This window comes from Temnothorax curvispinosus, unplaced genomic scaffold (assembly GCF_003070985.1).
Source record: "Temnothorax curvispinosus isolate PA1 unplaced genomic scaffold, ASM307098v1 QBEX01011772.1, whole genome shotgun sequence".
Taxonomy (NCBI): domain Eukaryota; kingdom Metazoa; phylum Arthropoda; class Insecta; order Hymenoptera; family Formicidae; genus Temnothorax; species Temnothorax curvispinosus.
This window is the reverse complement of record NW_020221552.1, coordinates 18,385-34,391: the sequence shown is the minus strand read 5'-3', so window position 1 is coordinate 34,391 and position 16,007 is coordinate 18,385. Positions and strand designations below refer to the sequence as shown.

The 16,007-nt window shown below is 34.6% G+C and overlaps 2 protein-coding genes across 5 annotated transcripts; one reads left to right on the top strand and one right to left on the bottom strand.

The window, feature by feature from the left end:
* The first annotated feature begins 5,382 nt into the window (after nt 1-5,382).
* LOC112461787 lies at nt 5,383-7,024 on the top strand. 4 transcript variants are annotated; one of them, XM_025027165.1, is made up of 2 exons: nt 5,383-5,624; nt 6,316-7,024. In XM_025027165.1, the coding sequence occupies exons 1-2, from the start codon at nt 5,622-5,624 to the stop codon at nt 6,781-6,783; spliced, it is 471 nt and encodes a 156-aa protein (XP_024882933.1). In that variant the 5' UTR covers nt 5,383-5,621; the 3' UTR covers nt 6,784-7,024. The 4 variants fall into 4 exon arrangements, with proteins under 4 accessions (XP_024882933.1, XP_024882935.1, XP_024882932.1 ...); XM_025027167.1 differs by having other exon boundaries at nt 5,388-5,700; XM_025027164.1 differs by having other exon boundaries at nt 5,390-5,624; nt 6,313-7,024.
* A 92-nt stretch (nt 7,025-7,116) lies between these two features.
* LOC112461786 (transmembrane protein 222-like) lies at nt 7,117-9,469 on the bottom strand. Its single transcript, XM_025027163.1, has 4 exons — nt 9,263-9,469; nt 8,816-9,026; nt 8,613-8,743; nt 7,117-8,529 (listed from the first exon to the last, which is right to left on the bottom strand). The coding sequence occupies exons 1-4, from the start codon at nt 9,412-9,414 to the stop codon at nt 8,448-8,450; spliced, it is 576 nt and encodes a 191-aa protein (XP_024882931.1). The 5' UTR covers nt 9,415-9,469; the 3' UTR covers nt 7,117-8,447.
* Nucleotides 9,470-16,007: the final 6,538 nt, after the last annotated feature.

The window sequence follows — 16,007 nt, the reverse complement described above, 5'->3', positions numbered from 1 at the left end:
ATTTTTTTCTTAGTGTACAAATTTTTTCCGTAAAAGTATAGAATAAGATTTCCTTCAGATCCGTCTATAGTTGAATCAAGACTATTATGAGATTGTTACAAATTGCTACCTAAATCTTTCTGAGAAAATTAGAGGGATAGCATCAAGATTATTTTATTCTAGATTTAAAAATTCCTCTATTTAAGATTAAAATATTCTTCTTTCAATACTAAATATGATTGGCCCTATTTCGATCCTATTTTATGATAGATTGAAGAGTATAAATTGCATTGTATCTAGAAGTCTTTTCTGTGGCAGATAGTATATAGCGTACTACAGATTGTAGTAGTATTGTGATATGTTTTATTTTTTATTTTAATAATTAAATTATATTTATAAAGAAAAAGTGTATTAGTATATACCTATGTGCGCGCGCGGAATACCACGTGCACTGTTACATATAACCATTCTAGGATTCCCATGTTTCGATTTTCAGTTTCGGTTTCGGCCGAAAATGACACACAACACACACAACCAAATATTTGTTTTCGGTTTCGGCTGAAATTAAAAAAAACCGCTTCGGTCGGACTCTAACACGCAACGTGAATTTGCGTACTACCTGTATCGTGTTGCCTCGTAAAGTACACACAACGTGAACACGTAGAAACGAGAATGTGTAATAGAGGTATATGTAAAACGCACAAAGTTACATAAATATGTATATTCTACATAAATATACATTTAGTAAGTGTTGCATATCACAAACACTAGTAATTTATAGATGAACGTTCTCCCAAATTTTGTAAGCCATTTTAAATTTATCGGTCTAGTATAAGATTCAAAACCGACTATCACTTCCTTTACTTTAAATTATGTATACATTTCTTTTTTTTCTGACGGTAAGATAGCAAGCAATCATCTCGTGCGTCTTCTCTCCGTTTACCAAAGACCACAACTGTGTAGAACAGTTCAGTAATCGCTTTCGAATATAAAACTCGATGTTTCTCCTTTGGGTGCCATAGACCCCGCTAAAGTAATAACATTATTCAAATTGACTTTGCAAAACAAGATATAAATCCATCTATATTTTTTCGCTTTTCTTTTACTCTTTTATATTTATTTTTTTTTATTCCTTACGATTGTTCGTCTCAAATTTCGAATTTGTTTTGTCTACTGAATATCATAGATCTCGCTAGATTTACACGACATTATAAACAAAATTTTTCAAAGCAATAGATTAATAAGATAGTTAGATAGTATATTAAAGATGATAAATTTTTTAAATAAATAAAAGATAAAGTTAAAAAAGTAGCGGTACAAGTTCAATATTTGTATTATTATTATTTTTTTTTGTAAAACTGCCAAGTTTTTTTCAGATCTCATCAGAGACTAATGTCGAATAAAATTTCTACTAGCAACACCAGGTTAATTAATTCTTTCTATCCTTGTAAATATACAATATAATTTATGTTGATTCCAATTTGTAAAACAAAAAATACCCCGCATTTCATATGTTTAAATCGATTTTGCTCTATTACATTAAAATTTAAACAATAATAATAAGTGACAATTAAATTTTTAATTTCATAAATAAGTTACACTTTTTATGACAGATATACTACACTTTTCATCCCACCAATAGATATATAGCACAAAAATTTATTTACCACGCAATATATATTTAATCTTGCTCTAATAGATGATACATCAGTTAAAATTGTTAGTTAATAGGAAGATCACCTTATTTTCGTAAATGCTATTTTGATCCCCGAAACCTGAACCTTTCAAAATCATAATCACTGACCCGATGAACCCCATAGCGCAACGCTTTTGTTTACCACGTACAACATCGTCCGCGAAAAGTCAGGTCAGGTGCTTCACAGACGACTTGCGAGAGATAATCTCGAGGAGCGAGCGGAAGAATAACACGTCACAGTAAATATCGATGAAACGAGACTCTCTCTCTCATAACAACGCAATTTTACGCGCGACCGTGCCCGACCGACCCTTGCACAATCGTCCTTCCGGACGAATATTATTTCAACACGATCACGCGCAATTCGGGGAACGGAGCTTCTTACAACCAAGGGATTTAAATCTCGTACCGACTTGACGTACGTAGTGCCGCGTTCGAAAATAAATGTTTAAAATGTTCCACGGATCATCCAACCACATTCTCGTCTTTCGCGGAACGCCGCGCGTGTAAAATTATGCCGTCGAGATTTTAAACGTCGCGACGCACCGACAATCTTTACTCCGCGACGCGACGCTGAGACGCGCGTTCGACGCTTGCGAATTCGAGCGAGCCGCAAACTCGGAGGATTCGTCAACTTGCAAAAGAGCTCTCGAGTGTTGAGCACTCATTGATACCGTACACATGGTATACAGGCAGATGCGCGTGACGCGCACATACATACGTAAATAACGAGAGACGGATCGTACTTACTCGCCACACCTATGTTGCGCGGTGCCGTCGTCCTTCGCGGGGATGGTGCTCGGTCCCGAAGGGCCGGTGGGCCACCGGCCGCGGTGGCGGAGGGGCGCGAGAACGAGGGCCGCGAAAGGAACTCGGCGACGCAACCGGATACGTGGGCTCACTCGCGCGGTGCGTTTCGGATCGCGATGCGTGCGTGCGTGCGTACGTGCGTGCGCGATGGACACCGCGAGGAGAGAACACAAAAACAATGCGATCGCGCCGCTACCTCGACGCGCCTTGCCGAACTACGCGACCGGCCGCGCGCGACACGAAAGCGAGCGCGCACACATACGCGCGCACAGTAGCATATATGTTGTGGTAAAAGCACGCATGCGTGCCGCCACTGCCGCCGTCCATCCGCCGAAAACGCGCCGAACGGCGGCAAGTGCTAGCAGCGACGGCGATCGCCCCTCTTCCCCGCGAGTCGCCGAGTGGACGAAGAGGCGCGCAGGAGGGAAGCGGACGCGCCGTCGGATCTCCGCGTCTCCCGCAAAACAAGATATCGCGCACGAATCCCGTTCCGTGCCGAGTGTGTCCCGATCAGCCGCAACCCGCGACCTACGCGCGCGGCGCGTGGCCGGTCGGCACGTTTCGCCGGCGCTCGGCCAAGCCCGTCGGTGCTCGTGAGCGCTCGCGAGTCTTCGGCGCCCGTCGCACGGGATACCATTGAGATCGCTCGGTGCATGGAACGCATGGAAGCCGCGTCGCTCGCCTCGCGAAAGAGACCTTGTCGCGCCCTCCTCGGGAGATATCGCAGCCGGAATGAAAAAAATTAATGCAAATGTGTATGAATAATAAACGCCCCGCCAGGCCGACATAGTTGAACGCAATTAACGCGATTTTCAGGGAAGCGTAACATTTTACACGCACTCGCGAGACGCCGGAGTAAATGTACGTTATAGGTACGTGAAAATACAGAGTTAATCGGATGATCAAAAATGGAACGTCGTCGTTTCTTAATTCTCTTTTAACTTGTCAGTTTACTCGATAATCGCGAGATTTGAAATCTGTGAGCGATGAATCTTCGATGATATCGCGTCTTCAAAGTTTTCGCTGCTTTCCGCGTCGACACGCGAGCAATTCGAGGCAGTGCTAACATCTAGCGGTAGTTTGTACAAGCAGCGAATTCTGTGAGCGTTATATGTAGTCTAATAATAAATTTCGTCGGGAATCGGCACATAAAATATATGTTAGCAATGTGATACAACGGCATTTTTCATTTTGGCATGAATTTTGATAAATATTGATGCGTTTAAATATATCGGTGTAATTTAAAAACATAACTAGTAGCAAAGTTTGAATAGATTTGTCGAATACAATTTAATGGCAGATCGATATGACAGCAATTGAATAACTCTATTGTTTTGTAATTATTTAAATAGCGCATTAATAATTATTATATGCATTGGCTAAAATTCGAACTCAGCTCGTCACCTCCTAGAATCATTATATATTTCGCTTATATTCAATACACATTACGTAGTAATTATTTTTTTAATACTAAATTAGATGTTCTAATTGTAATTGTTCGATCACAATTTTAAGTAGTGAATATAAAAAACACGAAATCAATTATTACCTTTAAAAAGCTATAAATAGTAAAAAGACAAATAGTAAATTCAAAGTACTCTGAATACGAAACATGAAAACAATTTTCAAGTTCGTGATAATTGAAAAATGATGCCTCCTAAATAGTATTGCACTGCACAAATACAATCAGTAGAATTGATATAATTCTGTAAAAGCTTCATATATTACAAATATTAAAATAAAGTAGCAAAGTTCTTTATATAAAATTCTTGTAGAAAAAACCAATTTTATCTAATGTATTGCAAAACTGTAAAAATATATTAAAATTGTTTTAATCAACAAAAAACTACGATGCTTCGAAACATATAAATTTTTTCATTGACATCTGAGAAAGTATTTTTCACATATAATTATGTCTAAAATGTATCTATATATGTTTCCTTTCTCTCATATATAATCTTTGCTCGTATATATGAAAAATAATAGTAAGAAGAATTTTAAAAATAATTAAAAGGATAATTTTCGCATTTTTTTTTACAAAAAAGTAAAGTTTGTGGAAATGAGAAAAAACCTATAACAGAATGTTGTATAATTTAATCACAATTTTGTAAAAAAAAAATGCAAAAATTATTTTTCTAATTATTTTTCAATTATTCTTAAATTATTCTATATATAATAGAGATTATATATATGAGAGAGAGAAAATATCATATGTAGATGATTCAGGCTGCGGTCCACTTGATGCTACAAATGCTTCGAAGCATTCTTTTTCTCCTTTCTTTCAATGAAGAAAAAAGGAGAAGAAGAACGCTTCAAAGCATTTATAGCGTCAAGTGGACCGCAGCCATAATCTTATATACCTATAAAAAATATTTCCTCGGGCATTTATTAAGATATGATATCAGTTCTATGAATAAATTTAAAGAAAGAAACACTTTACATAATTGCAATTATGGTAAACTGTAATGCTGTACAATACTGTACATGAAACGCAGCTGCGATAATTCCGCGGCTTTTGTTGCAAAGATTGATAAAGAGGGAGAGAGATGGTTTTATAAAAATGAGTCTCTCAAAAGTATATTTATAGAATACACTGCGTTACCTAAGTGCTTATACATATATATATATATAGATACGATCAATAATGTCCAAACGCGATGATATAACTATATCTGAGATAAAGAGGAAAAATAATTGGCGTCGCCGCAGCTGCGATTGTTCGATTCGATCGCGTATTTGAAATTCACGATGACGTCACCGCGTCATTCTCGTCTGTCGTTAGATCTATATATTATTCTTATATAGTCACTTACACTTTCTACACTTGTCTCTTTCTCTCAAGGAAACAATATGCATCTAATATGAATATGCATATACTTATTTTATTTGAGTGCGGATAGTGCTGCTAAAAAACACGAACTGACTTATTGACATCTGGCGAGGTGACAGGCAAGCTTGTTACTTCGATAAGTGACTTTGTGTTACTCCGCGCCCGCGCATCATTCCGCACATCGCGGTTCTGACTTCTGACGCCGGACTCCGGAGTACGAACGAAAGTCTAGCTTTTGTGTCCACAGCTCCTTTTGAGCGTCGACTTATCAATCTCAAAGAAGAGACTGACAAAAGCGATAGCAGGATGGTCAGTTTGTAGCACAGGCTGTTCGTTGAGTGTGTGCCATAGGTCCTCTTTTCTTTAGTTTTTAACCTGCCTGCACGTGAGTAAATCCTGTGATTTTCCCTTGCGCACGATCTTATTATGACCCGTAACTTTGTTTATTTCTGTGCCGACAGCTCGAGCTTGTTTAATCTTTCGACGACTGAACAATTTTTGTATATAAAGCAATATCTTACTTTCTCGCTCTTTTGGGCCAGAGGTTAGAGTTGAGAAAAGACATTTCGTCTGCAAAAGTTAAAAGACTTTTACAGACATTTTGGGAGCTTTCCAGCAAGCGACACAAGTCGACACAGGTATCGTTTTGTCTTTGTTACTCACTGCCAAAAAAGAAAGATAGAACGACGTTTGTGTCGGCTTGTGTCACTTGCTGGAAAGCTCCCATTGTTACTTTTGTAAACAAAATGTTTTCTGTGTTGGCGTTTCTGTTTTTTTTTCCTAATAGGTTAATCTATATTGCACTTGCTTCAGTTGTTATAAGGATGATTTTTAATTTTCATCTATTGTTATAGTTCGTTTTTTTTTAGTCTGGCTTTTGCACTATGTTATTTACGGATAGATATGCCTGTTTTTAAGCGTGTTTAAGATTTACTGTGATTTATCTATGTTTACGACGAAGAATCCGGACAAATTTTTAGGTAACAATATTTTGCAGAAGATGTCTTGGCTCTTTGGCAAAAAGAAGCACAAGGATTCACCTCCAGAATCCAGGGATGAACAAGAGGAACGGCCTCCCGCAGATCCAGGGGACGATTTCATAGTAATTGAAAGAAGACGAACCTCTCTGCCACCTAATGTTGAACACAGTACTGGTGAACACGGTACTCCTTACCCCAGTGGGTTATACCCGTTCATCGGTGGAACACCAATGAATCCCGCAATGTCGGCTGGTAATTTACCCAAACTAGCTCAGCAAATGGATAACGCTCCGCATTATCTAAGCGGTGTACCATTTAAGTTATGCAAACAGTTGCAAAGTAACATGAACAACGACTTGGAGATAGACGGTCTACGGATTAGCGAAATAATGTCTTTCGTTGAAAGATTAGAGAATCAAAATTATGATTACGACTTCTCTCTTGAAACGGGAGTTATTACAGAAATGGATAGCAGAACTAACGATTAACTTGAAAACCCTCAGATTGTTGTTACGTGTAATGAGATTGTAAATTTTACGAATTAAAGAATCAAACTTAGGTACATACGTATGTATTTTCTAATTATACGAACATATAATAAAGTCACTTTTTTAACAGGCGAACATTGCGACATAACGCTGTAATAAGCGTTAAGTTTGATTCTTGATACTCTACACACATCACACCTTTTTAAAACGTTCCTATCTTTTATATAAGAACGAATAAAAACGTGACATTTTAAGTAGTTCCAAAAATGGGTGTATTAATAAATGAACACTAAACTTTTGAGAAGAAAATTAATTTGTAGGAATCAATCGGTATAAAAGAAATATTTACGATATATTTTTTATATATTTAAGTTGCTTAAGGAGATAGATTCATTGCCACTATTGCCATGATGCTACACACGTAATTAAAGCACATGCTCGACGTTTTATGTCTCATGTTAAGAAGAAAACGGTTGTATTGATTATACAGCTGTATATAAATAAAATGTAAAATAATAGATAAAAATAATTACTTTCTTTAGGCGTACACATATATATGCATACATAATATAATGTTATGGAGAAGCCATATATCTTAGACTTAATTTTATCGTTACATAACGCTTATATAGTCAATATATATGTGTATTTTAAGTTGTAAAAATTAAACAAAATAAATTATATTTATATCTGACACAAATGTGGATCCACAAATGTGGATATAGATGTTGCGTTTTCTGATAGAATTTGGCATCCCTCAAAACTTTTTTGTATATACGAAATTCTGGTTTATGACTGACGTACTTGAGAGTGCAATGCCGAAAACTACTTTAAGAAAGCTATATTAAGAATGTTCTTACTTGTTAAATTCTCATCGAGTATCTCAAGATATATCACGATTATATATAAATATAATTATAAATGTATAATTATAAATTGACATTAAATCTATAATTGTAAATTGACATTTTATATATAATTTTATATATATGTATGTACATACATATATAGAGTGTCCCATGACTCGAGCTCGAAGTTTATACATTAAGGATGTATTATTGAAGTCATTTAGAGTTGGAATTGTTTAATAAACATATGTCCGTAAATGCTTCCTAACAGAACGTTGAAAGTTGATGTACATATTTGAAAAAGGAAAGAAAAGACATTTAATTTAACTTGTTTGTTTACAAATGTATTACAAATTCTGTTCAAAATTATCTCCTGCAGATTCAGTGCAAAATCTTGCCAAATGTTTCAAATAGTCACATCAACTTTCAATGGTTGTAGTTCTGTTAAAAAACATTTACGGACATGTTTATTAAACAATTTCAACTCTAAATGACTTCAACAACGCCTTTAATATACGGACTTCGAGTCATGGGACACCCTGTATATATATGTATGTATATATGTATGTATATATATATATATATATATATATATATATATATAGTTTTTTTTAAATTTATATATGTATATACAGGCTATCTGATAATTACCGTGCCATCTTTCGTATGTAGGTAGAGCGAATTGAACTGAATAAAAAACTTTACTGTTATACAAGTTTCTTAATAATTAATGAAGAATTAATTAATAAAGATTCGCACAGTATGCGTCCACGTGGTTCGGCAAGAAGAGACAGCCCAGTATAAATATATATGTAATTAATGTAAACATAAAGTTAACACTAGTATAATTGTGACAAGTATGCAGAACGGCAACCAGGTCTTAAGAAAGCCCAGAATACTGAAACGAACGTGATAAGTATTATTGACAATTGGAAAAAATTGCATATATAATTACTTTTTCTACATATATTTTGTTTTTACCTGACATACTTTCCGTGAAGTAACATGAGCAACGCAAGTTTTACCATGTTCCAACTGCTCGAGTCGCCATACGACATCAAGTTCAAAGCTGTTGCCACATGCGAGTGACAATTGTCGCAGCATAAATTGTGCTGTAAAAAATCAGTTTTGAACCGCAATTGTCAAATAAAAGCTTCCTATTCTCTAAATTTATGCTTTGTTACCATTCTAGCTTTGTAAATTTCGCTAGCTTCTGCTACGCCGGCATCCCATCCTTGTATGCCTCCCTTGGCTTTGGTATAATCCAATTGCCAATATTTGGTAGGTTTACCAAATGCCATGTTGTCTTCAGAAACATGGTAATGGCCAGCAAAGTCCCTTATTACTCCGGCTGACGTCGCGATGCCCATGTGTCCAATAAAAGGCAGAATGTATCTTAAAAATTGAATGTTTATATTAATTATATAAACTGCATAACTTTATTCAGCGTGATTAATCTTGACTTGAGAGAGAAGTTCGTACATTTCACGAATTATTTTTACATTTTACGATAGCTGTCAACGTACATACAATAAACAATAAGTACTATCAGTTTAACGAATATCGGATGATGCAAATAAGAATCAGAGATGAGGTTATGGTCAGAATGCATTTAATCGAGAACGACTTACGTTAGGATAGGCAACGGGGTCCAAACGATGCAGAAAGGAAATCTTTGTCTCTCCGGATGAACGCTGAGATCCATCTCGGGCGAGTCATTCGACAGCTTTGGAATATCTGTCAGTAAATCAGGATCTTTCATAACATCTCTCATCAGGATCATATATAACTCACTGACACTTCACTGATGTAGCGCTACGCGAGTGCCGCGAGTGGCGCGAGTATATACTGGTATATACCGGTCCAATACTGAAACGCCCGTACTCCCACCACTCGATATTCATTTCCAAATATTTTTGGCGCTGCTTAATTTTTAAATATCTGAAAACAATAAATAACCAATTGATTAAAAATATTAAATTAATAGTTACATTGTAAACCCTGTTTAAAATAATAGATACAATATGATCAGATTACATATTATATTACATTCAATTTCAATGTAAATGAATAAAAACCTTATTAATTTACATTGAAATTGAATGTAATATAATGTAATCTGATCATATTGTATCTATTATTTTAAACAGGGAATGTAATAAAATACTTTTACACATGACTTTAAAGGCTTTAAAGTACTTTTACTATTTATTTTGTTTAGCAACGCCGTGTATTTGTAACTGAAAATTTTTAAATTTGTTTAATTTTGTATTAATTTTTAATTCTTATTTTTTAAAATAAATGTTTAATTTTGTATTAATTTTTATATATTACTTGGGTTGAGTAAGGTAACGCAATTTTACGATATTAGGGTGCTATTCATTTGTCGTGCAATAAATTGTTCAAGCATGTTAAGGACGTTCTCTCGTCCTTATACTAGAGAAAATCGATTTTCTTAGGATTTTCTTGAAACTGTGAATATACGTTAATTTAGGTGTGCTTTATGCGTGGTATGAATTTCAGTACCTCTTCCGGTATAAAAAATAAAGATACTGAGCCTCAAAGTTTCAAAATAAATTTTTAAATTTAATTTTTTTTTAGTTTTGGCATTTTTTCCTTATAGAACTCGACGAGAGGAGCAACTTTGGTCCTCTTGGCTAACCTCGTATCTCTTACCGTTTGGCCTGGAAAACCTTTTCATTAGTAAAAGTTGAAACTTTGAGGCTCAGTATCTTGATTTTTTATACCGGAAGAGGTACTGAAATTTATACCACGCATAAAGCACACCTAAATTAACGTATATTCACAGTTTCAAGAAAATCCTAAGAAAATCGATATTCTCTAGTATAAGGACGAGAGAACGTCCTTAATCTATATATATAAGTACCGGACGTCTGTCTGTCTGTCTGTCTGTCTGTCTGTCTGTCTGTCTGACCGCGAACTACTCATTCGTTAGTGGACCGAATTTTTATCAAGGGTACATGAAATAGGGGTAGAATTTCCCGGGGAGTGCCATAAAGTGTATAGTTTTTCGTTACCGATTTTCTGGAAACCGATTTTTCTAATTTTTCTAATTTTTCGGGAAATAATCGACCGAATTTAAAAGAATTATATATGAAACAGAGGTAGAATTTTCCGGGGAGTGCTATAAAGTGTATAAATTTTCGTTACCGATCTTTTTGGAAACCGGTTACAAAATTTTTCCAATTTTTCGGAAATTAATTGACCGAATCTTAAAAAATTATATGAAGTAGGGGTAGAATTTCCCGGAGATTGTCATAAAATATATAATTTTTTGTTACCGATCTTTGGGGAAATCGGTATCAGAAAATTTTCAAATTTTTCGGAAATTAATTGACCGAATTTCAAACAATTGTATATGAAGTAGAGGTAGAATTTTCTGGGGAGTGCTATAAAGTGTATTATTTTTTGTTACCAATCTTTTTGGAAATTGGTTACAAAATTTTTCCAATTTCTCGGGAAATAATTGAATCTTAAAGAATTACATATGAAATAAAGGTAGAATTTCCCCGGGATTGCTATAAAGTGTACAGATAATGTCAAAATTAAGATCGATGAAAACAGCAATCAAGGACAACTTATTGAGGGAAATTCAAAATCTTTTACAAAAAATGTTGTATATCGAGAAATTTTGTAACAAAGCTGCTATTTATATCGAGGGTGGGGGCCAGGGGAGGTTTTTAGCCGGTGCAAGTCCGGCATAACCCTAGGGACCGGCCCTAGGGTATGCATTAGGCATTTTCCTCCTCCAACGAAAAAAAAAAAAAAAACCCATATCTCAAAATTTACGGATATTAAAAAATTCACGATGAAAAATTAAAACTTTTAAAAAATAAAAAAAAAATGTATTTAAATTAAAAATTAGTATTAAACTGAGAGTAAAATAAAGGTTGAATCTAAAAAAAACGAAGATGTAGATTACAGTTTAAGAAGAAAAAATAACAAATTTAGTGTTTTAAATTAATGGGTAAATTTAAAGCATATATAATTAATATACAGATAGATTTATACCCGCGCAAAGCGCGGGCCGAAAAGCTAGTTAATTTACATAAGACAGAAAAGTTCTTGAGTCTCTAGAAATTTTCTGTTTTGTAGCCAATCAACTCATACTACGTTTACGCGAGCGTTATACTTCTGTAGTAACTTACGATAATTCACTCGTTTACGCGGAGTAAATTATCGTAAGTTACTATCAAAATCCCATTTACGCGAAGGAAAATTTTGTTAAGCGAAGGAATTATCGTAAAAGTTACTACAGAAGTAACGCTCGCGTAAACGTAGTAACAGTAAGCAAGAAACATTAAGTTAACGTTTAGAAATATTGACATTATACATGTATTTTTTAAACGTTTTTTAAACGTTTTTTAAAATTCCTTTTGTAATTTGGACTTAGAAATAACGTTGGTAGTATATTAAGGACTTAAGGAGATTCAGGTGCTACAAAAAAATGCAGCCAGCTTCATGAAATTTTAATATATTGTTCTGGAATGCAAAATAGAATTATGTGAATTTTTGGGAAATTTTTCATAGTCACGTTTTGAAAAAAATTGACTCCAAAAATTGTACTTTTTAGCATAGGTTCTTATGGGAAATGATATATTGCTCACCTGCAGAATGAAATAATGCAAGAAAAAATGCAAATAATAAGGAAAGAAAAATATGCACATATGTAACTTAATAATTTACAAATAAATGAGTGAAAGAAAGGGGTAGGTTATTATCGCACATTTCGTAGAAAAATTAATTATTATAAAGCAATATTCAATAAGAGGGCTGGCGAACAAGCTAGGTGTTATTGCTAAATTATTATATTATAAACAAATTAATAAGCAATACAGACGTTTCGGCCTTGAATATGGCCTTCATCAATGTAAAAAAACCTTGGTTATTGAAATTATAAAAATCGTTACATCGAGTATTAAAAAATAACTGAGAAACTGACGTCGTTAAAAATTAATAGAGAATTTTTGTGCCCAGCTTTTAAGCATTGCTGTGAGCACATTCTAGTACAGCTATCACAGAAGAAAAGAACATTTTTATTTAGAGAATATCTTTATTTTTGATGATAAATGTCATTTATTTAAAATTTAATTTATTTAAAATTTAAAAATTTAAATAAAATGTTTCATAATAAGTCAGAAGCTACTCATTTAAATATTTTATAAAACCTGTCATTTATAAATTGAATGCTCAATTTGCGTTAATTACTCATTTGAATGCGCGTTTTTGACGGCAAAAAAAGGATTAATGTACGACATACCAGTTTCTAAAAATGTTCTTTATGAAATTAAAATATTAAAATGTCCACTGGATAAACGTTTATAAAAAAAAACATTCATTTTCTTTATCTAGGGAAAAGAACGCTTTTTTAATTGTTTCTTTATATATCGTGTGCCTATATAATAGCCATTCTCTCAAGGCGGTCACCCATACTAGTACAGTACTGCGGCCGTGACTTCGATGATCCAGTGGACAGTGACAATAATCTTCTGATCCTGACGCTTCCTTATTGACTGTACTTGTCTATAACAGGTACATCTTTAAAGTGTTCAAAAATCTTGCAATGATATCTTCTTGATAGCTATATATAACACTGCATATGAAATAGCTGTTATCATAAAAATATAATAACACGCAACTACATCCACTTATATCATAAATTCACCGCTTCAATCATAAAGTTGCGAAACAAACATATTGTAGTTAATTTTGTGCTTTTTATTTTATTATTACTTTATTATACAACATTTAAGAAGTAAAAATAGTTATGTTACAAAAAAACTTTATTTGGACGACTTTAAGACGTCTTCAAAATGACGTCTTTAGATGGTCTAAGAAACGACGTCTTATAAACGTCCATTATTAGCAGTCGACGTCATAGACCAAAAATGACTAAAAATAGACGTCGTAGTTTTCGGCCAATTTCGGAAGTGTTCTGAAACGATCTATAGTGATGTTTTATTGTAATGTCTTTTTATTTGAAAATGGCATGCACAACAAAATTGGGTGTTTTCCTCGTCTCGATAGTAAGAATTCAATATGGCCGCGGTGACTACCCAGGAGCCTTAAGGGCAACGGCTCATGGAGGCCAAAAGGTTGATTTTTTGGGATCATGCTTATGACTTTTGATCAGCATCACATAAATTATCTATTTCCAAAGTTTCAGCCAATTTCACCGAAATCCACTATCCCACAATGGTATTGAGATAACATCTTATTTTGATTTTAAACAATGATAGCATCTAAACGGTTGATTTTTATGAATTTTATGATTATGGCGGGGTAGGTTTTCGAGCGTTTCAAAATATCGTATTAATGTTCTTCAGTTTGAGAAGAGAGAAGTGACGTATTATTATAGTTAAAAGAAAAGTTTCTGTTACTAAATAGGAATTATATTGACCGACATGAATACGACATGTTATTTTGAGTAGTAATTTATTGTAATAAATAAATGACCGAAATCAAACGTATGTTATAAGGATGGGGTATATTGTTTTATATTGAAGAAAGTTGTATCTAAAATAGTTTACAATTGTTTTTCTGCAACAGCATTTTGCTATTTGATTATTACAAAATAACTTTAAAAGATACAATCTTTATCAAGAAGTACATATCTGTTACCCGTTTTGTGTTTTTATTACGTTTTTATTAATTTAACATGGACTTTTGTCGCATAGCCAACTTACCCTACTATCGGGGCAAGTTGGCTGCAATGCAGTATGTTCGTATTTCACCTATTACAAAAGAAAACTATACAGTATACAGTATACAGGAGCGTGCCTGGCATAAAAATGTAGAGAAAGGTTCTCTCTGTCATATTATATAGTACTGTTTAATCATGAAAATTAGTTGTTTAAAAACTCAAATGCCGAAATTGTGAAAACGGTGTCAACGAGCCCCGGTCTCCCCCAACATAGGATTAAAACAACAGTAGAAAAAGACTACAAAATATATTATTTAATATAATGTGCAGTTTATCGCACAATTTATTATTTTTCTTTAAGGGGCTTTCCTATAGTGTGACAGGGCCCTAAAATAAATAATTTTTAAAAGTAAAACGACAAAGCCATGTTGACCTTGTCTTGATTAACAGGCGATATAAAAAAAATTAATTAAGCACATTATGTGGATTCATCGTCGTTTTTCTCTTGAGACGTTACAGCCGTGGATCCCACACGGATGGCATGCTTTCTTTTCCATCTATCACCGGCATGGTGAAACCATATATACCATAACTTTTTTTCTATCTTACTTTGGTTTGTGTTTTGGGGTGTTCTTTTAAAATCGTCTATGTAAAATTATAATATATATCATTAATTAATTATATATATACACTGAGAATATATACATAACATATAAGTACGGATAAATTATATACCAATGAGAGTTTTAGCCATTTTCATCCCTTGAAAGGCAAATGTTTTTTTCCGCCCTGAATAATCATGCGCCAACGCATGGCATCCGAAAATATCGTACATGTTGCTCACGTGTTTGGTTGCAGTTTTGCCACTAATTCGAACCATTACGACTTTTCACGCATTTTACATACGATCGAGTTGAAATATCGCAGATTACTGCGTTTATTACAACTTTGTAATGTTTTTCTACATATTGAAATCCTTCTTCTATTAGTTTTTCAGTAATGAAATCCTTCAAATATTCACTAACTAGAAGGTTTCGCATTCCCGTGATAAACACCTATAACCCCTAACAATAATTATGCATGAATATCGCACTTATTTCAATAGCTATAGTACATTATTAGGGTAAAGCAGAAAAACGCGAAAATATCTCCGATTGATTAACAAAAATGGAAAAAAGCTGCCTATCGCAAACTTTATGTTTATGTATTTTACATATACTGTCACGTCTTTTTGCGTCCGAGGAGCGAGACGGATCAAAAGGGGAGGTGAGGAGAGAAGGATGACGGGCCTTTCCGACGGGTCTCTCGCGCCGTCCGACACTTAAACTCAGAACTAATGTTGGGCGCTAGACGCGTAAGCTCGCGTTCACTAGTCACACTAAAGACTCATTGTCTTCTTGTGTTAGATTTCGTATTCAGCATCTTCGTTTATTCCTTGTAATCGCGTATGATACTTCGCGTTATGTCGAACGTTCTGGCGTATAATACGATATAATATCTGGCGTCGTTCTGAGTGTTCTCGCGTGTGTTACATCTTCGCGGTAATAATCGTCTTATAGTTCGCGTTAGGTTTAGGGTCTCGCGCCTTTCGCGAGCACATTATGTCGTGGCGACAGAATTCTTTCGCGAATTCGGATATTGCGTCCTTGCGCGCCGAACGTGGCGCAGCATTTCTTATGTTTCACACTACACCTTATGCCTTCCATATTATT

Bases quoted from the DNA above. Each gene is read 5' to 3' on its own strand.
- LOC112461786 (XM_025027163.1), bottom strand. From the start codon at position 9,414: ATGATCCTGATGAGAGATGTTATGAAAGATCCTGATTTACTGACAGAT. The intron at 8,744-8,815 runs GTAACAAAGCAT...GATTTTTTACAG, and splicing joins AAATTTACAAAGCTAGAATG to CACAATTTATGCTGCGACAA. The intron at 8,530-8,612 runs GTAAAAACAAAA...CGTTCGTTTCAG, and splicing joins CTTCACGGAAAGTATGTCAG to TATTCTGGGCTTTCTTAAGA.